Source organism: Oryx dammah, unplaced genomic scaffold (assembly GCF_014754425.2).
Source record: "Oryx dammah isolate SB20612 unplaced genomic scaffold, SCBI_Odam_1.1 HiC_scaffold_17, whole genome shotgun sequence".
Taxonomy (NCBI): domain Eukaryota; kingdom Metazoa; phylum Chordata; class Mammalia; order Artiodactyla; family Bovidae; genus Oryx; species Oryx dammah.
The window spans coordinates 61,100,550-61,127,121 of record NW_024070201.1 but is presented as its reverse complement, the minus strand read 5'-3'; the positions used below and the strand labels follow the sequence as shown (position 1 = coordinate 61,127,121).

The window sequence follows — 26,572 nt, the reverse complement described above, 5'->3', positions numbered from 1 at the left end:
GAAGAGAGTGAAAAATCTGGCTTAAAACTCAATGTTCAAAGAGCTAAGATGATGGCATCCAGTCCCACCACTTCACGGAAAATAGATGGGGAAAAAGTGGAAACGGTAACAAATTTTATCTTCTTGGGCTCCAAAATCAAATCACTGTAGACGGTGATTGCAGCCATGAAATTAAAAGACGCATGCTCCTTGGAAGGAAAGCTGTGACAGACAAATCTAGACAACAACATATTAAAAAGCAGAAACATCACTTTGCCAACAAATGTTCGTATAGCTAAAGCTATGGTTTTTCCAGTAGTAATGTATCGATGTGAGAATTCGACCGTAAAGAAGGCAAGAATTGATGCTTTAAACTGTGGTACTGGAGAAGACTCTTGAGAGTTACTTGGACAGCAAGGAGATCAAACCAGTCAGTCCTAAAGAATAATATATCCTCTGAATATTCATTGGACTGAAGCTTCAATACCACCTGATGGAAGAGCTGACTCATTGGAAAAAGACCCTGATGCTGGGAAAGATTGAGGGCAGGAGAAGAGAGCAACAAAGGAGGAGATGGTTGGATAGCGTCACTGACTCAATAGGTGTGAGTTTGAGCAAACTCTGGGAGATAGTGAAGGACTGGGAAGCCTGGCATGATGCAGTATATGGGGTTGCAAAGAATTAGACACGACTTAGTGACTGAATCACAACAATACCTATAAACTCAAATATATGGACCTGTAGATGTGTTTCTGTTGTCTCTTTTTTTCCTTCATTTTTGGGCCATTTGATGTTTTGGTAGGGCACGGCCAAAAAAAAAAAAAAGGCAATGATTTGCTAAGGTATTAGTAGGAAGGAAACTGGGTAATTAATGGTGTAATTCTTGCTGGGATAATCCCATGGACAGAGGAGCCTGGTGGGCTACAGTCCTTGGGGTCAAAAAAATCATACATAACTGACCAACTGAACATGCATGCAGTGTGGTAAATAACATTAAGCAGCATTCCAGTTCCCCATAAAATTAGTTGTGCTGTCATAACCCTTTTGCAGTTATAATGATTTGTAGAATCTGTATCTTGAACTACATAGAAAACTGGGAAAATGAGTGTTATCCACTATGCTGAAAGATAACATTATAATATACTTCTAGTATGTTAGGATTTTGATATAACTTCTTGCTTTTTATTAAAAATTATTATTTACATTTTATTTGAACTTTTCCCTTTTATTCATTCTTCAAAATGAATGAAGTTTTCAAAAATCATTAATAAAAATTCTTATTAAATTGTCAATGAGAAAAAAATATGATAAATTTGGTAAGGAAATCCCATATTAAACTTCAATAAAATATCCAAGAATATATAACCTTTAAAAAGGTTTTAAAAACTAAACCTTAAAGTGTTTATTTTTTATTAGCTGCCTTAGGACTACAAGGATTTTATTGTTTTTACAAAAACAATAAAAGAGGAGTAATTTGCTGGTTTATTTACTCTTTATAACCTTTAGAAAGTGACATGCTTTTTTTAAAGTACTTGCTTCAGGCTGTAGTTTTACACAATGGACTGTGTATTGGTCAGGCCTCTTCAATTCTTGACCCTGAACAGATTTAGGGACGTAGTATATATAGGAGGCTCTTGTCCAAGTAGCCAAAACTGTAGCTGGGTACTTTTATTCTCCTTTTCAAACTCATATCCACCTCCTACGAAATGGCCCAATTCAGTTTTTCATATTGTCTAATACAATATTAATCACTCTTTCAGAGGGTTTCTTGGTTTGATTAAGTACCAAGTATCAAAAATAAATAATATGCATGGAATAGCCTAAATGTTCACACTTAAAGAAAAGCTGTTTCCTAAGAAAGAAATGTCTTTTTTAGGAGCTTTTGAATTAATGGTTATCCAGCTGTTGAAGATTTTGTTTATCTCCTTAGTTGAGGTTTGGTAGTTTGTTGTTTTGGAATAATTGGTCTGTCTCTGTAAGTTGTCACATTTATGAGCATAAACTTGTTTGTAGCATTCCCTTAACTTTTTAATGGCTATAGAACTTCTGTACATGATTTCTTTTAGCATTTTGCACATATTTAAAATTATTGATTTAAAGTCTGTCTAGGTCCTTTGTCTGCATTTGCTCAGGAACAGTTATTTTTAAATTGTTTGTTTTGTTTGTTTTTTTTTCCTGTGTATGAATCACTCTTCTGTTTACCTGGATGCCTTATAATTTTTTGTTGAGAAATGGACATTTTGTTGAGAAATGGGCATTTTGAGTATGTGACCACTCTGGAAATAAGATTCCTCCTTCTCTACAGGGTTGCTGCTTGTTTTTGTCTCTGTTTAGTGACTTTTCTGAAATAATTTTAAGTCTTCAGTGTTTGTTACGTGTGTCATGTTCTTAGCTTAGTGATCAGCTAGTGCTTTGTCTGACAGAGGTAGCCTAAAATACCTGGAAGCAAAACAAACAAGAAAACCTCTCAGTCTTTGCAGAAGAGCTGTGTGTGACTGTGTATGTGTGTGTGATGAATGTGTGTGTGTGTGGTGACAGTCCTTTAACACTCAACCAGTCCCCTTTCAAGTCTACTTGTCAAAGTTTCCAATAGAAGCTTCAGATTTCTCTAGTGATACTTGTGTTTACTGTGTGGACAAATTCAAGAATATTACAATATTTTAAACAAAATCAGAGTTTTTCTAAATAACTGCTTCCTGGTTGACTTTAGACTTCCTCCCTTGATTTTGGGTCTCTTTGTGCTGCTTCCCAGAGAGGGTCTGTCTTTGCAGCTCTTCCAGCTATATCTCACTGTTTTTAACTTGACCCTAATTAGTTGGGTGGTGGTGTCAGGTAGGGAATAGGAGCATTTTCTGACGTTTCTATTAAACGTCAGAAGACCCTCAGTCTTTGGTGAATCTGATTCTCAAGGTGAAGCCTTCACTAGAATTCGGATCCCTTTTCAGTATTTAATGGTAGGCCTAGCATGTATTCCTTCCCCTGCCCCAGTGATAGAACTGTTGTTTTATTTTTGTAGCCTTCTCTCAGCTTCAGTGGGTTTCCACAAGTGCTCTCATGCTACACTTTTTATTGCCCTACCCCTCATAGATTAAGGGTTTTGTTCTTTCTAGGAGATAAAAAAGATAGTCTTGTCTAAGTAAGTTTTTAGTGTTGTCGGTTGATTCCTTTTCCTAGCTACAGAGGTTTTCCACTAGTGTCCTTAGATGTGCTTTTGATTGTCCTTTCCCCTGCAGATTAAGTTTTTGGTCTGTAGTAGATTTAGGGAAGATGGCTTGTGACTGCTCTTCTCCTCTCCAACCAGTACCACAGGGGGAAGTTTTCTCAGATTCTTTCTTTCCTTCTCTGTAAGCACCTGATGGGTTTCATGGAAGAAAAACCTGTCAGAAAGCATTAACCTCCTTATTTTTCTAGCCGTCAGGAGATTCATCTTCTTACATCAGCCCATGCTCTGCCTTTAGAAATGTATTAAGGACTTGTAGCTGAGTTTTCTTATCAGTACTCAGTGGCTTATGTCCCAGGTAAGCAAATGCTGTGGTTCTTTTCTCCCTGCAGGCACCTGTCTCAATCCAGATTTTGGATTACTTGGTTGATATGGGACCTCAGTTCTCTGATGGATTTAACTATTTAACTTGCAAAATTTCCAACTTTTTTTTCTTGTTGTAAGGGTGGGAGGATGTTGTTTTTTTATCTGTTTAGATCTGTTTCTCTTTAGAATGATCCAAAACTAGAAATTTTCAAGTCCTCATTTACTAGCATTTTTCTTCTTTTTGACTTAGGAAGCAGAAACTCAATATGAAGAGCAGATTGCTAAAATTATTATGGAGACACAAGAACTTAAATGGCAAAAGGTGAGTATTTCCTCCTCTGATTATCATTTTATCTAAAAATGTATTTTAATCCTTACTTGCAAAGATAATTTTTAAATTTCCAAAATATAATATTTGGAGAATTTTGCATCACTATAGAGAGTCTCCAAAAAATTACAGCTAAAACTGTTAATAACATTTGGGCTTCCAAAAAACAGAATAACCATTTTTTTGTGTGCTTTCTAATAAGAAAATAGCGAAGGATAACTCTGGAAACTATTGTGAATTATTTCATATCTGAAAAACATATTGTGTATTATAGAAGAGTCAAAGTATTTTTTAAGAAATGAAACCTTAGAATAGTACCATATTTTCCTAGGCTGTTATTACATATTGTAACCAAATATTTAAAAAATCTGATTCTCTTTTGATCTTTATCCATATAGAAACATTTTTGATAGTGCTTCTCTTGCCTTTCCAGCAAAGTAATTTTAACAACTAAAAACTGAAACCTTAATCAAGATGCCCTTCTTTTCAGTGTTAGGCAGTTTTGAAACAGGAACTTAGAGACAACATGGCAGAATCAGAATTCACATAATCGAGAGGACAGGCCTATGGTGGGAATTTTGAGGCCAGACAGATCGACAAGGTTGTGTAGAAATGGGAGTAAAACCAGAGTTGGGTTACACGAGGGACAGGTCTGAAATAAAGAGACCTGTCTGTGGAGAGGAAAAAACAGGTAATTCCAAATACAATTTAAACTTCCAAGCATATTTCAGAACGTAAAGTCATTATCTTATTTTGAATAGAGAGCATCAACAGTCAAAAATTATCGGAATCTTTAAGTTAATCAGTAAGTTTTATATAGTCCAGTTTAAAATACCACCTGTGTATATGGGAATACTTAAGCTGATTCTAAGGTTTATGTGGAAATAAACTTGAAAAAAGTGGCTGGGAAAGTTTTGAAAAGAAAGAGGATGAAAGAGTCCCACTAGAATGTTAAACGTATTTTAAAGCTGCAGTAAGACTCTGATGCTGGGAGGGATTACGGGCAGGAGGAAAGGGGACGACAGAGGATGAGATGGTTGGATGGCATCACCGACTCGATGGACGTGAGTTTGAGTGAACTCCGGGAGTTGGTGATGGACAGGGAGCCCTGGCGTGCTGCGATTCATGGGGTCGCAAAGAGTCAGACACGACTGAGCGACTGAACTGAATTGAACTGATACATGAACAGTGGAGAAGGCAATGGCAACCCACTCCAGTACTCTTGCCTGGAAAATCCCATGGATGGAGGAGCCTGGTAGGCTGCAGTCCATGGGGTCATTAAGAGTCAGGAACAACTGAGCGACTTCACCTTCACTTTTCACTTTCATGCATTGGAGAAGGAAATGGCAACCCACTCCAGTAATGCCTGGAGAATCCCAGGGAGAGAGGAGCCTAGTGGGCTGCTGTCTATGGGGTTGCACAGAGTCGGACAAAACTGAAGCGACTTAGCAGCAGCAGCAGCAGCATACGTGAACAGACATCTGGTCCCATCACTTCGTGGCAAATAGATGGGGAAACAGTGGAAACAGTGTCAGACTTTATTTTGGGGGGCTCCAAAATCACTGCAGATGGTGATTGCAGTCATGAAATTAAAAGATGCTTACTCCTTGGAAGGAAAGTTATAACCAACCTAGATAGCATATTCAAAAGCAGAGATATTACTTTGCCAACAAAGGTCTGTCTAGTAAGGCTATGGTTTTTCCAGTGGTCATGTATGGATGTGAGAGTTGGACTGTGAAGAAAGCTGAGCACCGAAGAATTGATGCTTTTGAACTGTGGTGTTGGAGAAGACTCTTGAGAGTCCCTTGGACTGCAAGGAGATCCAACCAATCCATTCTAGAGGAGATTGGTCCTGGGTGTTCTTTGGAAGGAATGGCTAAAGCTGAAACTCCAGTACTTTGGCCACCTCATGTGAAGAGTTGACTCACTGGAAAAGACTCTGATGCTGGGAGGGATTGGGGGCAGGAGGAGAAGGGGACGACAGAGGATGAGATAGCTGGATGGCATCACTGACTCGATGGACATGAGTCTGAGTGAACTCCGGGAGTTGGTGATGAACAGGGAGGCCTGGCATGCTACTATTCATGGGGTCGCAAAGAGTCGGACACTACTGAGTGGTTGACCTGAACTGAAACATGAACAGATAGAATATAACAGAGTCCAGAAATAGATCCAAATTAATGAGATAATTTAGTGAATGGTAATACCAGATCACCTGATCTGCCTCCTGAGAAATCTGTATGCAGGTCAAGAAGCAACAGTTAGAACTGAACATGGAACAACAGACTGGTTCCAAATCGGGAAAGGAGTACATCAAGGCTGTATATTGTCACCCTGCTTATTTAACTTATATGCAGAGTACATTATGAGAATTGTTGTACTGGATGAAGCACAAGTTGGAATCAAGATTGTCAGGAGAAATATCGGTAACCTCATATATGTAGATGACACCACCCTTATGGCATAAAGCAAAAAAGAACTAAAAAGCCTCTTGATGAAAGTGAAAGAGAAGAGTAAAAAAGTTGGCTTAAAGCTCAACATTCAGAAAACTAAGATCATGGCATCTGGTCTCATTACTTCATGGCAAATAGATGGGGAAACAGTGGAAACAGTGACAGACTTTATTTTCTTCGGCTCCAAAATCACTGCAGATGGTGACTGCAGCCATGAAATTAAAAGACGCTTGCTTCTTGGAAGAAAAGTTATGACCAACCTAGATAGCATATTAAAAAGCAGAGACATTGCTTTGCTGACAAGGGTACCTCTAGTCAAAGCTATGGTTTTCCCAGTAGTCATGTATGATGTGAGAGTTGTACTATAAAGAAAACTGAGCGCCAAAGAACTGATGCTTTTGAACTGTGGTGTTGGAGAAGAGTCTTCCAAGTCCCTTGTACTGCAAGGAGATCCAACCAGTCCATCCTAAAGGAAATCAGTCCTGACTATTCACTGGTAGGACTGATGCTGAAGCTGAAACTCCAATGCTTTGGCCACCTGATGCGAAGAGCTGACTCATTTGAAAAGACCCTGATGCTGGGAAAGATTGAAGGTGGGCGGAAAAGGGACCAACAGAGGATGAGCTGGTTGAATGTCATCACCGACTCAATGGACATGAGTTTGAGTAAATTTTGGGAGTTGGTGATGGACATGGAGGCCTGGCATGCTGCGATCCATGGTGTTGCAAAGAGTCGGACATGACTGAGCAACTGAACTGAACTTAACTGAAGACTCTGTCAAGGTAGTGTCCTCAGTTACTGCAGTGAATTCTAATAAACATGGTTTTGCTTTATTAACGGGTTGGTTCGGTGTTTTGGTTGAGTTCATTTTTGTATATGGTGTTAGATAAGGGTTCAGCTTCATTCTTTTGCATGTGTGTATCCAGTTTTTCTAGAACCTTTGGTTGGAAAGACTCTTCTCACCCCATTGAATAATCTTGGCACCCTTGTCAAAAATATTGGACTATGTAAGAGGGCTTATTTCTGGGCTCTTTATTTTGTTCCATTGCTCCATGTGTCTTTATGCCAGTACTACACTGTTTTGATTCCTAGAGCTTTCCAGTAAGTTTTGAAATCAGGACATGTGAATCCCCAAGCTTTGTTCTTCTTTTTCAAAATTATTTGACTGTTTGAGGTTCCTTGAGATTCCATTTGAATTTTAGGATGAGTTTTTCTATTTCTGCAAAAATATCATTGGAATTCTCAGATTACATTGAATCTATAGAAAACTTTGGATAGTATTGACATCTTACTAACATGAAGCTTTCTAATCCCAGCACAAAGGATGTGTTTATACTTTTTATGTGTAATTTAATTTAATTTCTTTTGGCACTGTTTTGTAGTTTTCATTATACAGGTGTTTAATCTCCTTGGTTGAGTTAATTTCTATGTATTTTATTCTTGTTAGTGCTATTGTAAATGTAACTGTTTTCTTAATTTCATTTTTGGGTTGTTCATTGTATTGAACATGCAACTGATTTTGGTGTGATTGTATCTTATTACTTTGCTAAATTCAATTTTTTGGAAGAATCTTTAGGGTTTTGTATATATAAGACCTGCAGACAGATAATTCTACTTTTCCATTTTCAAACTGGATTTCTTTTTCTTGCCTCATTGCTTTGACTAAGGCTTCCAATACTATGTTGAGGAGAAGCTGTAAAAGTGGGCATCCTTGCTTTCTTCCTAACCTTAGAGGAAAAGCTTTCAGTCCTTTACCATTGAGTATTATGTTCATGTGGTGTTTTCAAATATGGCTATTATGTTGAAGTAGTTTCCTTCTTTTCCTAGTTTGTTGAGTTTTTTTTTTTTAAATCATGAAAGAGTATTGAATTTTGTCATTTCCTTTTTATTTCATAAGTTGAGATGATTGTGTGCTTTTTTCCCCCTTCAATGTGTTAATGTGGTTTATTGCACTGATTGACTTTTTGTATGTTGAACTCTTCTCTTATCCCAAGGATAAGTCCTACTTGGTCATGGTGTATGATCCTTTTAATATACAAAATTCAGTTTGCTAGTGGTTTTTTTTTTTTGAGAAATGTTGCATCACCGTTCTTTAGGGGTAATGGTCTATAGTATTCTTTTTCTGACATGTTTTTTCATCTGGCTTTGGTATCAAGGTAACACTGGCTTAAAAGCATGAGTTAGGAAGTATTCCTTCCTTTTCAACTCTTTGGAAAAGTTTGAGGAGGATTGCTGTTAATTCTTTAAATGTTTGATCAGGTTTAGGGCTTTTCTGTGTTGGGTGTTTATTTTTTATTACAGATTCAATCTCCTTAATAGTTATAAGCTAAAGCTAAAGTGAAGTCGCTCAGTCATGTCTGACTTTTTGCAACCCCATGGACTGTAATCTCCCAGGCTCCTCCGTCCATGGGATTTTCTAGGAAAGAATATTCCTGACCCAGGGATTGAACCCACGACTCCCACATTGTAGGCAGACACTTTATTGTCTGAGCCATCAGGGAAGTCCTAATAGTTATAGGTCTATTAAATTTTTCTGTTTCTTTGTTATTTGGTAGGTTTTGCATTTCTAGGAATTCTCCATTTCATCTAGGTCACCCAATTTGTTGGCATACAATTGTTCATAGTACTCTCATCAGTTCAGTTCAGTTCAGTTGCTCAGTCTTGTCCGACTCTTTGCGACCCCATGAACTGCAATACGCCAGGCCTCCCTGTCCATCACCAACTCCTGCAGTTTACCCAAACTCGTGTCCATTGAGTCAGTGATGCATCCAACCATCTCATCCTCTGTTGTCCCCTTCTCCTCCTGCCTTCAATCTTTGCCAGCATCAGGGTCTTTTCAAATGAGTCAGCTCTTTACACACGTGGCCAAAGTATTGGAGTTTCAGCTTCAACATCAGTCCTCCCAATGAACACCCAGGACTGATCTCCTTGAGGATGGACTGGTTGGATCTCCTTGCAGTCCAAAGTACTCTTATAATACTTATTATTTCTGCAGAATCAGTAGTAATGTCCCCATTTTCATTTTTGAAATTTTAGCAGTTTCAAAATTTGAGCCTTTTCTTTTTTTCTTAGACCATCTGTCCTGTGTTTAGTCTCTCAGTCATGTTGAACTCTTTGCAACCCAATGGACTGAGGCCCTCCAGGCTCCTCTGTCCATGGGGATTCACCAAGCAAGAATACTGGAGTAAGTTGCCATGCCTTCCTCCAGGGAATCTTCCCATCCCAGGGATCAAATCCAGGTCTGCCTCATTGCAGGGAGATTCTTTACCATATGAGTCACCAGGGAAGCCCAGCCCATCTAGGTAAAGGTTTGTCAGTTTTGTTAACTTTTCAAAGAACCAACTTTTAATTTCACTGATTTTCTCTATTTTTCTTTTCTAAAATTTTAAAATTTAGTTTTGGCTGTATTGGGTCTTCATTTCTGCGTGGGCTTTTGTCAGGTTGTGGAGAGCAGGGGCTACCGTCTAGTTGTAGTGCACAGTATCTCACTGCAGTGAGTTCTGTTGTGGAGCGTGGGCTCTAGGGCGTGCAGGCTGCAGTAGCTGCAGCTCACAGACTCCAGCGCACAGGCTCAGTAGTTCTGGTGCATGTGGCTAGTTGCTCCACACCATGTGGAGTTTTCCCAGATTAGGGATTAAACCCGTGTCTCAAACCTGTGTCTCCTGCATTGGCAGGCTGTTCCTTTACCACTGAGCCACCAGGGAAGGTCTCTCTATTATTTTTCTATTCTCTATTTTATTTATCTCTGCTCTGATCTTCGTTATTTTCTTTCTCCGGCTAACTTTGGGTTTAGTTTGTTCTTCTCTTTATCAAGTGTAAAGTTAGATTGTTGGTTGTTGATTTGAGATCTTTCTTGTTTTTTAATGTAAGTATTTATAGTTATAAATGTTCCCATTAGCGTGTCTTTTGCTGCATCCCATCAGTTTTGGTATGTTGTATTTTTGTTTTCATTTGTCCTTCTTTATTTTCTAATTTTCCTTGTGATTTCTTTAATTACAGTTGTTTAAGAGTTTGTTGTTTAATTTTCACAAATATATGGGTTTTCTAGTTTTCCTCCTGTTACTGATTTCTAACTTCTTCCCATTGTGATCAGAGAGGATACTTTGAACGCAGTCAAAATCTATTGCAACTTAATTTGTGGCCTAGCATATGGTCTGTCCTGGAAAAATGTCCAATGTGCACTTGAGAAGAATGTATATTTTGTTTTGGGGTAGAGTGTTCTATTTATGTCTGTTAGATCTAAGTTGTTTACTGTGTTATTCCAGTCTCCTCCATTTCCTTGGTTATCTTCTGTCTGGCTATTCTGGTTTTGAGATTGAGGTGTTGAAGTCCTAAACTGTTATTGTAGAACTATTTATCACTTCAGTTCTGTCCATTTTTGCTTCATATATTTTGATGGTCTGTCATTTGGTTCATAAATATTTATGATTGTTATCTTTTTCCTTATTGAATGTTTTATCAATATATAATGTCTTTCTATGTCTATTGTAACTTTTTATAATTTAAAGCCCACTTTTTTGTTTGTTTGGTTGGTTGGTTGCTATTTTGATGGAATACATTTTTCCACTTTTTAATTTTAACATATTTGTGTCTTTAGATCTAAAGTTTGTCTCTTGTAGATAGCATAAAGTTGGATCACATTTTCTACTCATTCTTCCAGTGTTTGTCTTTTGATGAGAGACTTTAATTACTGATAAGGAATGACTAACTTCTATTACTTTGCTGTCTGTTTTACATGTAGCTGATAGATTTTTGTCCCTCATTTCCTGATTACCATCATTTTTTGTGTTTAGTTGATTTTTTATGGTGAGATGTTTGAATTCCTTTCTCATTTCCTTTTGTGTATATTCTCTAGCTATTTCCTTTTTGGTTACCATAGGGATTACAGTTAGCATCTATCATTATAGCACTCTAATTTGAATATGTATCAGGTTAACATCAATAACATATAAGTACTCTATTCCTTTCTAGTTCTATCTACACCTGTTTCAGTTGTTGATATTACAGATGTACATCTTTATATATTGTATGCTCAAGAAAATAAACTAGTAGTTTTAAAATGTATCAATCTCTGAATTTTCTTATATAATAGCAACTTCATAGATTTTTAACAATATTATTTATTTGGCTGCACTGGGTCTTAAATGCGACACATAAGATCTTTGTTGCCACATGTGGGATCTTCATTATGGCTTGCAGGATCTTTAGTTGCAGCAGGCAGGATCTAGTTTCCTGACTAGAGATTGAACATAGGCCCCTTGCATTGGGAGCATGGAGTCTTAACCACTGGACCACCAGGGAATTCCCTAGAATTACATAGAAAACATGTGGAGTTACAAATCAAAGTTACAGTAATACTAGCTTTTAGTCTAATAATTTTTTAAGTATTAGTTTCTTAAATCACGTACAAACAAACAAAAATTGTTAGAGTAATACAAGCTTTTATAAATTTCTCATGTATTTACCTTTATTGAGATTTTTATTTTTTCATATGGAAATAAAGACCTTTTTATCTTCATATGGAAATAAAGATTTTTATTTCTTCATATGGACTCTTTTGTGTCCTTTCGTTTCAACCTGCAGGTCTCCTTTTATCATTTCTTGCAGGGCAGGTCTAATGGGTAATTCTCTCAGCTTTGATCTGAATCTTAGATCATGTAGAGGAAAGGCAATTTACATGAGATGGTGATAAGACTATGCAGTATATTTCCTGAGTCCTTGGAGTATAATACTTTGCTCATTTATCCAAAGTAAGAAAATGTCCAAGATTGGGATATCAGTAGCCAGTTTCCTGTGGTAAGCTCTAACAGATGTGTGTGGTGAAAGCCAATGAGTGTAGGAGAGTGTGGACTTCTATAGTCTTGAGCATTAGACATAACCCTCTTGGTCATGGCAGTTCAAGAATGTCAGATTTAAGATGCCATTAACTTTCTACTTTCCTTCAAGATTGGAAATGATTGGGACAATGAAATATCCAAATAAATGACAAGACTTTGCAAAATTCTCTAAAAGCAGGTCCAGTAGAAAGTGCCTCTTTTACGGGAAATACTCATGCTGGGAGCACAAAATCAAGTAATTTTTTCCTACTCTCATAATTATAGCTCTCTCTCAAGAAAATGTTTCAATCCATCCAGAAAAGTAGTAAGTAATGATCAGAACACATTCAGAAGCCTTCGCAAGGCTTAATTTTAGGAAATTTGTTTGGACATGTTCAGTGAGGGGTCCTGAAGCTTGGGTTTAGAAGGATAACAGTTTTACTAGAATTGTGAGGGAGACATAAGATTTGCACCAGAGACATCCTCAAAAATCTTATTAAAATTACCCCACCAATGCTAATTGAATATAGTTTTTAATATGTCCTTGTTCCGATGGGTAATTTCTTGTAAATGTGTGCAGAGTTCCATTGAGGTTCTCTGGTGCCACCAAGTGTCTGTCCTGAAAGTGTCAGGGATTCTCTTATATTTTACAACCATGTATTCTTTTCAGACTCTGGAGCCAGTTGTGGACATTCCTGAATAGCATTGTTTGTTGTTGTTGTTGTTTTTTATCTCCAGGAAGCTTTAGCTCTTTAGAGTATCATTGGGCCAGAAGCTAACTGAGGGCTGCCTGTGTGTCATAAAGATAAACTGGGATATTTCCTTTAGGCTTTATTATCCTGTATAGTGTGGTTTCAGGATAGCCACCTCTTTAGGAAGCTTACTTCCTAACGTACTTTAGAGTACTTAATAACTGTTGTTCATTTTAATTGGTAATCCTATTGAGGTTAGAAACTCTCATTGTTTTTACAGTATTACAAAATCATGGACTACTTCAGATACTATTCCAAATAACCTTGGTATTATTGATAGTTTTATGTTAACTCTGTTATCTCTTGACACTTGGCAGACTCTGCTGAGTGAGTCAGTACTGTCATCTGGACTGGTTTTACCTCTGGTAAAGAGTCTTGTTTTAGGGATCAGTTGAGACTCTTACAGTACATCTTACCTGATAGTTGCCATTTTAGTTTCAGAAAATGATATATCAACAGATAAGACCTGGGTTCAATCCCTGGGTTGGAAAGATCCCCTGGAGGAGGGCATGGCAACCCACTCCAGTATTCTTGCCTGGAGAATCCCCATGAACAGAGAAGCCTGGCAGGCTATAGTCTATGGGGTCACAGAGTCAGACATGACTGAACGACTAAGCACGCAATATTAAACCCAGATTTTCTAGGACTTTTTAATAAATCCATTTGAGGCATAGTGATTGTTTGAACAGAGGCTAGATCTCGTGAAATTCCTCTTCTTTGGGTAATTAGGAAAAGGGTAGCAATGTTTAGAGGATAGCACTGAGTTGAAATGTATGAGGGGGAAAGTAATAAAAAATTCATAGGAAGTAAGCCTGCTTGCTGAGAAATGTGTTCTTAGTAAGTGTCCAGGCTTGTTCAGCATATAGAACTATCAAATTTAAACAAGATCCTTAAACCAAGTCAGTAGAAGCTTCTGTTAGTTTGGCTGCTGCTAATACTATCCTTAAATAAGGAGTAGGATTTTGCCAGTGGGTCAAGGGGAAGATTGTAGTAAGCAGTTGGGTCCTGCCTATACTTGTGGTGTTCTGTTAGAGTATTAAGGACTTGTCTGCATTGCTCAGATACAAATAGAGAGAAAGCTTTATGACAATTTGGAGGGCTCTTAACTGCAGGTGTGTGTGTGTGTGGGGGGCTGTTGAAAAGTTATTTTTAAATGACAGTATTCTTGTTTTTGTTTAAGTTCCTAAGGGAAAAGTTCCATTATTGAGAACTTAAATTATCCAATATCTGTAGTAGTCAGTGAAATCTAGACAACTTCCTAATTTTCTCTTAGTAAGCAGTCTTAGAAATTACTGAATGACTCATATTTGTCAGGAATGATAGATTTACCCCTCTTGGGGTAAATTATGCCCTAAATAATGTACTTTATTCTTACAAAATACTAAAGTGGTTTTTTTTTTTTTTTGGAATTTTCATGTCCTTTATGAGTTTAAACAGTAAATAGATAAATGGAGTTAGTCTTAGAGCTCTTTTTATCTTTCAGTTCAGTTCAGTTCAGTCACTCAGTTGTGTCCGACTCTTTGCGACCCCATGAATCGCAGCACGCCAGGCTTCCTTGTCCATCACCAACTCCGGGAGTTCACTCAGACTCACGTCCATCGAGTCAGTGATGCCATCCAGCCATCTCATCCTCTGTCATCCCCTTCTCCTCCTGCCCCCAATCCCTCCCAGCATCAAAGTCTTTTCCAGTGAGTCAACTCTTCGCATGAGGTGGCCAAAGTACTGGAGTTTCAGCTTTAGCATCATTCCTTCCAAAGAAATCCCAGGGCTGATCTCCTTCAGAATGTACTGGTTGGATCTCCTTGCAGTCCAAGGGACTCTCAAGAGTCTTCTCCAACACCACAGTTCAAAAGCATCAATTCTTTGGTGCTCAGCTTTCTTCACAGTCCAACTCTCACATCCATACATGACCACAGGAAAAACCATAGCCTTGACTAGATGGACGTTTGTTGGCAAAGTAATGTCTCCGCTTTTGAATATGCTATCTAGGTTGGAAATAACTTTCCTTCCAAGGAGTAAGCATCTTTTAATGTCATGGCTGCAATCACCATCTGCAGTGGTTTTGGAGCCCCCCAAAATAAAGTCTGACACTGTTTCCACTGTTACCCCATCTATTTCCCATGAAGTGATGAGACCAGATGCCTTTAGATTGTAGCAAAAACTTGCCTACATATTGAATAAGTGTAGAGTTACTGGTTCCTAAATTCCTCAGTAAACCCCTGAGGCATAACTGTTCAGGTAAATTGTTGACTTCTGGGACAAAACAAACAGGTGAAACTGTCTTGATCTAAAGGTACACAATAGAAAGCAGAACACACAAATATATAGTAGTTAAATATAGATTCAGGAGGCCCTGAAGATAAAATAGTATTTGGGCTCAGTACTATCATGAGTTGGGGAAGTGGTTATTTTATTTATGGCCTTAAGGTCTTGAACAAATGTTCACCCTTTGGGTTCTTGAATGGGGAACAGTAGTGTTTTAACACCAGTATGGGTATGATTTGGAGAAGGCAATGGCAACCCACTCTAGTACTCTTGCCTGGCAAATCCCATGGACGGAGGAGCCTGGTGGGCTGCAGTTCATGGGGTGGCTAGGAGTCAGATACGACTGAGTGACTTCACTTCCACTTTTCGCTTTCATGCATTGGAGAAGGAAATGGCAGCCCACTCCAGTGTTCTTGTCTGGAGAATCCCAGGGACGGGGGAGCCTGGTGGGCTGCCACCTCTGGGGTCACACAGAGTCGGACATGACTGAAGTGACTTAGCAGTAGCAGCATGGGTATGATTGGGCTTCTCAGGTGGCTCGGTGATAAAGAATTTGCCTGCCTAACAGTAGATGCAGGTTCAATCCCTGGGTCAAAAAGATCCTGGAGAAGGAAATAGCAATCCACTCCAGTATTCTTGCTTGAGAAATCACATAGACAGAGGAGCTTTGGGGGCTACAGTCCAAGGGGTCACAGAGTCAGGCATGACTTAGCAACTGAGCATGCACATGGAAATCTCCTATTTCTAGATTTACAGCTATTCACAAAAAGTGGGGAGAGAGCTCGAGTTCACACCTACTTCATAATCTCCTCAAGGTACTTGTCCCTGACGTTTCCTATAAATTCATTCTTTCCTGTTGCAGCAGTAGATTAGAGTCTAATAAACTGGGCAGTAGCCTCTGAAAAGTTTTGTCCAATATCTACAGGTTTTCTAAATGCCTAATTTTGGGGTAATTCCATGGTGGTCCAGATGGAGAAGGCAATGGCAACCCACTCCAGTACTCTTGCCTGGAAAATCCCATGGACAGAGGAGCCTGGTAGGCTTCAGTCTATGGGGTCTCGAAGAGTCAGACACGACTGAGCGACTTCACTTTTACTTTTCACTTTCATGCATTGGAGAAGGAAATGGCAGCCCACTCCAGTGTTCTTGCCTGGAGAATCCCAGGGACGGGGAAGCCTATTAGGCTGCCGTCTGTGGGGCTGCACAGAGTCGGACACGACTGAAGTGACTTAGCAGTAGCAGCTGGTTGTCCAATGGTTAGGACTTGGTGCTTTCACTGCTGGGGCCCAGGTTGAATCCCTGGTCAGGGAATTAAGATCCTCCAAGCCACATGGTTTGGCCAAAAAAATTTTTTTAATGTCTGGTTTCCTGTGCAGTTTGAAGACTCTTGAGAGTTCCTTGGACTGCAAGGAGATCCAACCAGTACATTCTGAAGGAGATCAACCCTGGGATTTCTTTGGAAGGAATGATGCTAAAGCTGAAGCTCCAGTACTTTGGCCACCTCATGAGAAGAGTTGACTCATTGGAAAAGACTCTGATGCTGGGAGGGATTGGGGGCAGGAGGAGAAGGGGACGACCGAGGATGAGATGGCTGGATGGCATCACTGACTCGATGGACGTGAGTCTGAGTGAACTCCAGGAGATGGTGATGGACAGGGAGGCCTGGCGTGCTGCGATTCATGGGGTCGCAAAGAGTCGGACACGACTGAGCGACTGAACTGAACTTCGGATTTCTTAAGTCATTCTTGGGATCTTACTTTGCCTTTTCTATTCTTTTTTGCAATGGAACCAATTGATACAGACCTTGGAAATGGCATATTACTTTTTAAAATTAGTTATGAGAATTAAAATATTTTAAAGTAATTGCTACCTTCAGAAAAAATAAAAGTTGTATGAGAATAGAAATGTAATCATGATATGCCATGTGGCTTAACATTGAATAAAAATTGCATAGTTACAAGAGTAAATACTATTAATATTTGTCACATTTCTTATATAACTCTGTTGGAAGAATAGAGGGAGGACATGTAGGATTATGGTTGTACAAGAAAGCCAAATTCCCAGCTATCATAATAGATCAGTAGATGATTAAAAATTTTTTTTAATTGATAAATCAATGTATATGTAGGACTATGGAATAAAATAAAAGAAACATTTGAAAGTGGTTGTCAGTTGTAGCTCTAATTTTTTTAATTATAAGAATTATTTGATAAAGGTAGAAGAAAAATTCATCTTGAATCTAAATGACAGGACACAACTTCAACTAAAAAAAGGTGGACAGGAAAGAAATGGAATCTTGTATATGAATTTTTTAAAGATACCCTATGGTACTTCTGATTTTGTAAAAAATTATTTTAGTGAGTTTAAAGAATCATATGTTACCATGTAAAAACATTTGTGCTTAGGCAATAAAATTGTTTTTTTTTGAAACTCTTAAAACTAGTCTACTTTGTATTGGACTGTTCATTTTAATAATTTTGATATTTTCTTGAAAACTTTAGAGTGAGCTGTATTCAGAGTTTAAAATTTTAAAAAGCAATATGTTTTATCATGAAGAAGCAACTGGAAGCAAAATTATTGTATGCTGAGTTCATGACAGTTAAAAAAATTATAAAAATTGTCGCAAGTTGCATCTTAAGAGCCTAAAATACTATGTACATTGAAGATGTTTAATTTGTGAATCCATTAAAAATTTAAAATTGAGTTGCTGTAATTTATGTTTTAACTTTCCATAATTTTTAAAATAGGAAACTCTTCAGAATCAAAAGGAAACATTAGCAAAGCAACACATAGAAGCCATGGCAGTTTTTAAAAAGCAGGTAATTTCTTAAGGATAGAAAAACACTACGGTTTTAAATATTGCACTTTTCCCACTTCTCATGAATATTATGACATATTGTTCTTCATACTCACTGAAGACAGAAAGTGTGTTATTGGAAGCAGGAAATAAACAAGGTTATTTTGAATCACAACTGATAATACTGTAATGTAGTAGAATGACTTAATTAAGGAGAAAATTATTTTTTGGAGAGGTGTTTTCATTTGTCCTAAATAAACTATGTAAGTGAATGTGTATTCTTGTTCTTTCTCTCCCTTCTCCACTCTTTCTTTAATTAGCATATCCAGGAGCTTACATTGTCACATTATTCCTTTACCCAAGCAAGAATTTTAACACTGGTGAAAAGCTGAGATGTGAGTAGGGAGATATAAAGGATGAGGAGATATGATTATTATTCACCTCTGTATATTTCAAGTATCAGCAAATGAAAGAAAAATCAGTGGAAAAATAGAAAAAATAAAGGAAAAATATTTCAAAGAAATGAAAAACAACTCCTTCCATTATTTTGAATTCTAAATTCTATAGCTCTTCTTTACTACCTCAAATTTCTCTTCAGTTCCTAGTTATAAAATCTAAGTGTAAGAAATGTGCCTAAGAAAAATACACTCTGAAAGTGCTTTTCCTATAGCCATGCCAACATTACCATTTTTCCTTCCTTTTTCCTTCCCTCTTTCTGTTTTTATTATTTCCATACAAGTGTGTATGTTTAGAAAGAAATGCCTAAAAAGAAATAAAGGTATATAACCTAAATTACTAGTTGGTTAAGGTTATGGATAATTTACACTGTAGCATGGATTTGTTTGAGCAGATGGTAAACTTCTTCCTTGTAGCCTGACATTGGCTTTACTTAAGTTATGGGAGTTTTAATTGAAGGGTAAGGAAGCAGAAACCAACTATACAGCATAGTATTCCTTAGGAGAGAGCAAGTCTAAGTCTCTGTTACCACAAGGGACCCTGGGCAAGAAAGAAATCCAGGTATCTGAAGGTTAGAGGAGAAAGTGCTATTGCATTCTTTTTTGTGTGTGTGGACATTTGCCTTTTTTAAAAAATATAAATTTATTTATTTTAATTGGAGGTTAATTACTTTACAATATTGTATTGGTTTTGCCATACATCAACATGAATCCGCCACAGGTATACACGTGTTCCCCATTTTTTTTTCCTTTAAGAAATATTTGTTTCTTCTTTTTTTTTTTTTTAAAGAAGGGATTCTTGAATGTAAGTGAGGAATATGGAAAATGAGATGGAGAAATGCCAAAGAAGTTTTATTTCTTAACATCTTTGCCTAGTATCCTTGTGTTGCTTGGAATATTTAATTAGTTTTCATTGGCAAGTTCACTTTAGTTTTCCTGTTTTAAAATGTCATTATTTATTTATTAGACTGACACATTCATTTTTTAAAAATTTCAGAAAATACTGTCAGTACAAATATAAACTATATCAATTTCATAAAAGTGTGCTTTTAGAAAATGTTATATGTTATTGTTTATGAGTAGATGCAACATACTGAAACATTTAAGAAACTAGGGGAAAAAATGTTCAAGGTTGATTGATACTCTGATCATAAGATTAAATTGTTCATTTACTTTGGTGACTGCCTTTTCCCCCTATTTTATATTTTTATTTATTTTCTCAGTGTGAAAACATAATCATGTTGTACTAAGTTCAAACCATATAGACATTTCTGTAGTCTCATTGGGCTTCTCAGGCGGCACTAGTGGTGAAGAACCTGCCTCCTGATGCAGGAGACATAAGAGACACGGGTTCAATTCTTGGGTCAGAGAGATCCCCTGGAGGAGGGCATGGCAACCCACTCCAGTATTCCTGCCTGGATAATCCTGTGGACAGAGGAGCCTGGCAAGCTGCAGACCATAGCGTCGCAAAGAGCTGAATACCACTGAAGCAACTTAGCACACAAATAGTCTCATTGACCAGTGTAAATCACTGGTAACATTTCATTTACCTGTATTTTGATTTTTAAAATTCTTATCAGTTGCAAATGAAGATGTGTGCCTTGGAAGAAGAAAAGGTATTTATTAATTTTTTAATAATTTGAAACATAGTTAATGCTTTTAATGATCAGTTGTTCACTATAATGGAAAGGAGCGTTGGTGATAAACAGTGGAGACTGTTAATTTCCTAAAATTTTAGAAACAGGAAGGATTTAACGGAATTCTGTTCCTTCAGCTCTTATCATTTTACAGTTAAGAGTATTGAGGCCTAGTAAGATTTAAATGAATTGCTGAAGCTCCCATTTTGAAGTGGTAAAGTTGAAACTAGAACCTAGATTTCTTCAGCCTTTAAATTAATGCTCTTTCCACTACACTGCAGTGTTTCTATTAAGTATAATATGTTTTTAATGCCTTTTCAATGGAATTACATTCTTTAAAACACAGTAAAATCGCTAATACATGTTTTTATTATATCAAAACATATGCCATTTATAATATTAAAATTTATAGCTATTTTTAGCATAAGACCTTTCTTAAAAATTTTAAAATAATTGTAAATATCTTAAAATTTTTTAAACAATTATAAATATCTCTATATTTATAAAACAAATGTAATTGTGTCTTATTAATTAGAATATATTCTAGCTATATGAATTATATAATTATATAGTGTCCATAAGTTCTCAGGAATGTTCTCCTGATAAAATGATTTATTGTTATGATGAGGTTTTCCATTTCATGATATTTATAATCTTGTATAGGCCTTATTGTAATTTTGTGATATTTTATAATCACTAGAAATATAGGTTATAGTACAGTTACAGGTTTAAAGTCTGTGAAGTATTTAGTTTCAAGTAGAGATTTTGGTTCTTGAACTCTTGTTTTCTCTGTTAATAATGTCACTTACATTGGAAATTAGTGAAATATAGTTTTTTGCTTAAAGGGAAAATTTCAACTTGCTACAGAAATAAAGGAAAAAGAAATAGAAGGATTGAAGGAAACATTAAAGACATTACAGGTAAAGTAATTTAGTATTGCTTGGTAAGTAACTTGGCATTTTAGCATTGTATCAGTAAAACACCGTTAAACATGTAATCTAGCAAAGTGAAGCTGACAAAAATTCATGTCATATATAACTTGGTGCTTTTTTTCTGAGAGCCTCTGATTTCAAGTTAGTAGGATTTTTGCTTTACTTTTTGTTTTAAAAGGAAATATTAAAATAGTTTTTATTATTTTTAACAGTACTATAATTAGATGTATGTTATAACACTTTATAGACAACACGTTAGGCCTATATATTACAACTGATTTATCTGTGGTCCTTAAAAATTAACATAAATAGCCTTTATTTAGTTGTTATTATTTGCTAAGTACAAAACTATGTTTATTTTGTGCAATTACAAAGGTAAAGAAATAGCCCTTGCCTTTAAGTTGTTCAGTCTCATAGAGAATACAGAGGTATACAACAAATGATGGTTAATTCAATACATATTTATTAAGGTCTGCTATGTGCTAAATGCTTCTCTAAGCACTGGGAATACAGCAGTGAATACAAGGGACTTTTATCCTCTGCCCTTGTGGAGTTTACATTCTAAACTAAACAAAAAGTTAAGTAGAGATTTTTTGGGGAAAAGATATTCATATGATTTCAGAGTACCACTTACAGATAATTATAAAGAGCAAAGTATATTTTCACAATGGAAGGATTCTGATGGTTACTACCGTAATCAGATAATTCATACCATACTATGCATTTGTTTAAGCAGTTGACAAGCTTTCTTCCTTTAGTCTGATTACAGTAAGGACAAGCACTCCTTTTCTCCATATGTTCACCAACAATTCTTCTCTCTTGTCTTTTTGATCACAGCCATTCTATTAGGTGTGAGTTAATAACCTCATTATGAGTTTGATTTTCATTGCCCTGATTATTGTGATGATGAGCATGTTTTCATATTCCTGTTAGTCATTTGTATGCCTTCCTTTGAGAAAATGTCTATTTAGTTCCTCAGCTCATTTTTTAATTGGGTTATTTGGGGGTTTCTGAAATTGAGTACGTATGTATGAGTTCCTTCTATGTTTTGGATGTGTGTGTGTGTGTCTGTGTGTGTGTGCATGCTCAATCACCGAGTCTTGTGTGACTCTTTGTGGTCCTATGGACTGTAGCCTGCCAGGCTCCTCTGTCCATGGGATTTTTCAGGCAAGAATACTGGAGCAGCTTGCCATTTCCTACTCCAGGGGATCTTCCTGACCCAGGGATTGAACCCACATATCTTGTATCTCCTGCATTGGCAAGTAGATTCTTTACCACTGTGCCACCTGGGCAGCACCTATATTTTGGATATTAATCCCTAATCAGATACATGGTTTGCAAATGTTTCTCCCATTGTGTAGGTTGCCTTTTCACTCTGTTGATTATTTCCTTTGCTGTGCAAAAGCTTTTTAGTTTCATGCAGTCCCACTTTTCTATTTTTGTTTTTGCTGCCTGGTCTTTTGGTATCATATCTAAAAAAATCATTGCTTAGACTAAGAGAAGCTCCTGTATTTCCTTTTAGTAGTTTTATGGCTTCAGTATTTAAGTCTTTAATCTGTTTTGTGTTGATTTTTGTTTATGGTATGAAATCTTGTGCATTGTTTGAGATATGGGTTCAATTTCCTTGTTCTGTATGTGGATATCCAGTTTTTCCAACACCATTTATTGAAGACGGTCATTTCTCCATTATGTGTTCTTGGTGTTCTTTTCAAAGATCAGTTGGCTACAGACATGTGGATTTATTTCTGGGCTTTCTAGTGTGTTCCATTGGTTGATATGCCTCTTGTTGGTTTTTGTTTTGTTTTGTTTTGTCAGTACCGTGCTGCTTTGATTACTATAGCTTTGAAATATATTTTGGGATCAGGAAGTATGATGTCTTCAGTTTCATTCATCTTGCTTAAGATTGCTTTGGGCATTTAGGGTCTTTGATGGTTCTATATAAATTTTAGGATTTTTTTTTTTCTATTTCTGTAGAGATTGGCAAAGTGATTTAGATAAGGATTGCACTGAATCTGTAGACCACTTTGGGTAATATAGACATTAAGCAATATTAATTTTTCCATCCATGAACACAAGATTCCTTTGCATTTATATTTGTTGTTGTTCATGTGCTGTCATGTCCCACTCTTTGCGACCCCATGGACTGCAGCATACCAGGCTTCCCTGTCTTTCACTGACTCCTGGAGTTTGCTCAGACTCATGCCCATTGAGTTGATGATGCCATTCAATCATCAAATTTATATATGTCTTTTAAATTTCTTTTTATCAGTGTTTTATAGTATTCAGTGTATAAGCTTTACCACTTTGCTTAAATCTGTACCTAAATATTTTATTCATTTTGTTGCTTTTGTGATTGTCTTAATTTTCTTTTCAAATAGTTTTTTTTTTTCTTATAGAAATGTGGCTGATTTTTTGTATGTTGATTTTGTATCCTCAGTTTTACTGAATTCACTTATTAGTTCCAACAGGTTTTGTTGAGCTTTTAAGGTTTTCTATATTTATGATTATGTTAACCTCAAATACCAGTAATCTTACTTCTTCCTTTGTGTTTTGGATGCCTTTCATTTTTTTTTCTTTTTTCATTGCTCTGGCTAGGACTTCTAGTACGCTATTGAATAGAAGTGGTGAGAATAGGCACTCATGCCTTATACAGGATTGATTATGATGACCACTGTGGGTTTTTTATATATGACCTTTATTGTGCTGAGGTAAGTTTCTTATATGGCCTTCCCTGGTGTCCAGTGGTAAAGAATGCGCCTGCCAATGCAGGAGACATGGATTCAGTCCCTGGATCAGGAAGATCCCCTGGAGAAGGAAATGGCAACTCACTTCAGTATTCTTGCCTAGGAAATCGCATGGACAGAGGAGCCTGATGGATTACAGCCCATGGAATTGCAAAGAGTCTGACTGAGCAACTGAGCACACACACAAGTTTTTTACATACCTATTTTGTTGAGAGTTTTTTAACGTGAAAGGGTGTTGGATTTCGTCAAATGCTTTTTCTGTGTTTATTGAGATGAACGTGTGGTTTTTTTCCTTTCATTTTGTCAGTGTGGTGTATCACATTGGTTGATTTGCATATGGTTGACTATCCTTTTATCCCAGGGATTCAAGTGCATTTGATAATGGTGTATGGTTCTTTTAATATGCTCTTGAATTTGATTTTCTAGAATTTTATTAAAGATTTTTGCATCTTTGTTCATCAGGGCTACCGGCTTATAGTTTTCTAATAGTGTCTTTGTCTGATTTTGCTGTCAGAATGATGCTGGCCTCATAAAATGAGTTTGGAAGTGTTCCCTGCTCTGCATTTTGGAAGAATATAAGAAGGATTTCTGTTAAATCTTCTTGAAATGTTTGGTAGGATTCTTCCACAAAGCCGTCTAGTCCTGGGGTTTTCTTTGTTACTGATTACTGATTCAGTGTCCTCATTTGCTATCAGTATGTTCAAACTTTTTAGTTCATTCTTATCCACTTCTTCAAATAGGAGAATTTATTGGCATATAGTTGTTTGTGATAGTCATTTATGATACTTTTTATTTCTGAGGCATCCACAGTAATGTCTCCTTTTCATTTCTAATTTTGTTTACTTGAGTCTTCTGTCTTTTTCTTAGTCTAGCTAACAGTTTGTCAGTTTTGCTTATTCTTTCCAAAAAACTAAGTCTTAGTTTTGTTGATTTTTTTCTATTGTTTTTCTATTTGCTATTTGATTTATTTCTGTTTAAATTCTGCTATTTTCTTCCTTCTGTTGATTTTGGCCTAGTTCTTTTTTTTTCTCCTAGTTCTTTGAGATGTAAAGTTAGATTCTATGAGGGTTTTTTTTTAATGTAGGCATTTATCATTATGAAATCTTCTATTATATTGCTTTTGGTGCATTCCATAAGTTTTTGTATGTTGTGTTACTGTTTTCATTTTGTCTTGAGATATTTTTAAAATTACCCTTTTAAAAAACAATAATGTTCCAGAATTTGTTATTTATTTTCCAAGTATTCGTGAATTTTCTATTTTCTTACTGTTAATAATTTCTAATTTTATTCCATTGTGACCAGAAAAAATAGTTGGAATGCTTTCAGTCTTCTTAAATGTAAGACTTTTTTGTGGCCTATCACATAAAAGTTGATTTTTCTGTGATAGACCATATGATAGACATATGATCTGTCTTGGAGAATGTTCCATGTGTGCTTGAGAAGAATGTGTATTCGTCTTCCTTTGAGTGAAACTTCTGTATATGTCTGTTAGGTCCATTTGATCTATAGTGATGTTCAAGTCAACTGTTTCTTTATTGATTTTCTTTCTTCTATCCATATGGAAAGTCAGGTATTGGAGTCTCCACCATTAATGTGTTTTTGTTGATTTGTCCCTTCAAGTCTATTGATATTTGCTTTGCATATTTAAATGCTCTGATGTTGGATACATATATATTTATTGTATCTTCCAAATTGACTCTTGAGCTCTGTATAATGACCTTCTTTGTCTTTAGAGACAGTTTTGACTTAGTTTATTTTATCTGATGGGGCTTCCCTGGTGGCTCAAATGGTAAAGAGTCTGCCTGCAGTGCAGGAGAAGGTAATGGCAACCCACTCCAGTACTCTTGCCTGGAGGGTCCCATAGATGGAGGATCCTGGTAGGCTGCAGTCCGTGGGGTCGCTAAGAGTTGGACACGACTGAGTGGCTTCACTTTCACTCTTCACTTTCATGCATTGGAGAAGGAAATGGCAACCCACTCCAGTGTTCTTGCCTGGAGAATCCCAGGGATGGGGGAGCCTGGTGGGTTGCCATCTAAGGGGTCACATAGAGTGGGACACGACTGAAGTGACTTAGCAGCAGCATCAGGAGCAGTACAGGAGACTTGGGTTCAATCCCTGGGTCAGGAAGATCCCCTGGGGAAGGAAGTGGCAAACCACTCCAGTATCCTTGCCTGGAAAATTCCATGGATGGAGGAGCCTGGCAGACTACAGTCCATGGGATCACAAAAAGTCGGACACAACTGAGTGACTTCAGGCAATTTTATCTAAGTTTAGTCACCCTGCTTTCTTTTGGTTACTTTATGGTATGTCTTTTCATCTTTTTATTTTTAGTCTATGTGTGTTCTTAAATCTACATTGAGTCTCTTATAGATACTATGTCACTGGATTTTAAAAAAATTCATTTAGCCTCTCTATGAGTTTTTATTGGAGAGTTTAACCTATTTACATTTAATATAAGTATTAATTGGTGTGGTATTACTGTTGTCATTCTGTTGACTGTTTTTGTTTTAGTTGTTTTATACATCTCTTCATCTCTTCTTTTGTTATTTGAAGTTTTTGTAGTGATTTTTAAAAGTCTTATCTTTTGAAGGGTGTTCCATAAATCTTATATGCTTTTTTCACTCTCATTCATTTTTCTTTTCACTGGTCAATTTAAAATGACCTGTCTTTGAGTTCACTGGGTTTTTTACCTCCTGTTTCATTGAGTGTGCTGGTAGGAACTCTCTATTACATTTTTAATTTCATTCATTGTATTCTTCAGCTCTAGAGTTTTTTTTTTTTTTTTAGTTCTTTTCTTGTGACTTTTATCTGTATTGAACTTCTCATTTTATTAATGTAATTTTTTTCCTAATTTTGTTGAATTTTCTATCTGTGTTGTCTTAAAATTT

General features: G+C 36.7%; 1 protein-coding gene across 4 annotated transcripts in view; it reads left to right on the top strand.

Moving 5' to 3' along the window:
* The window catches only part of CCDC73 (coiled-coil domain containing 73), a 150,295-nt gene that overhangs the window by 49,932 nt on the left and 73,791 nt on the right, over window positions 1-26,572 (top strand). For 3 of the 4 annotated variants that reach the window (XM_040258959.1, XM_040258958.1, XM_040258957.1), the window contains exons 3-5: window positions 3,756-3,827; window positions 17,867-17,938; window positions 20,854-20,928. In XM_040258959.1, coding sequence (XP_040114893.1) covers window positions 3,756-3,827; window positions 17,867-17,938; window positions 20,854-20,928 — 219 coding nt within the window. Of the gene's footprint in view, window positions 1-3,755; window positions 3,828-17,866; window positions 17,939-19,951; window positions 19,988-20,853; window positions 20,929-26,572 lie in introns of all 4 variants that reach the window. The other variant, XM_040258960.1, reaches the window with a different exon arrangement.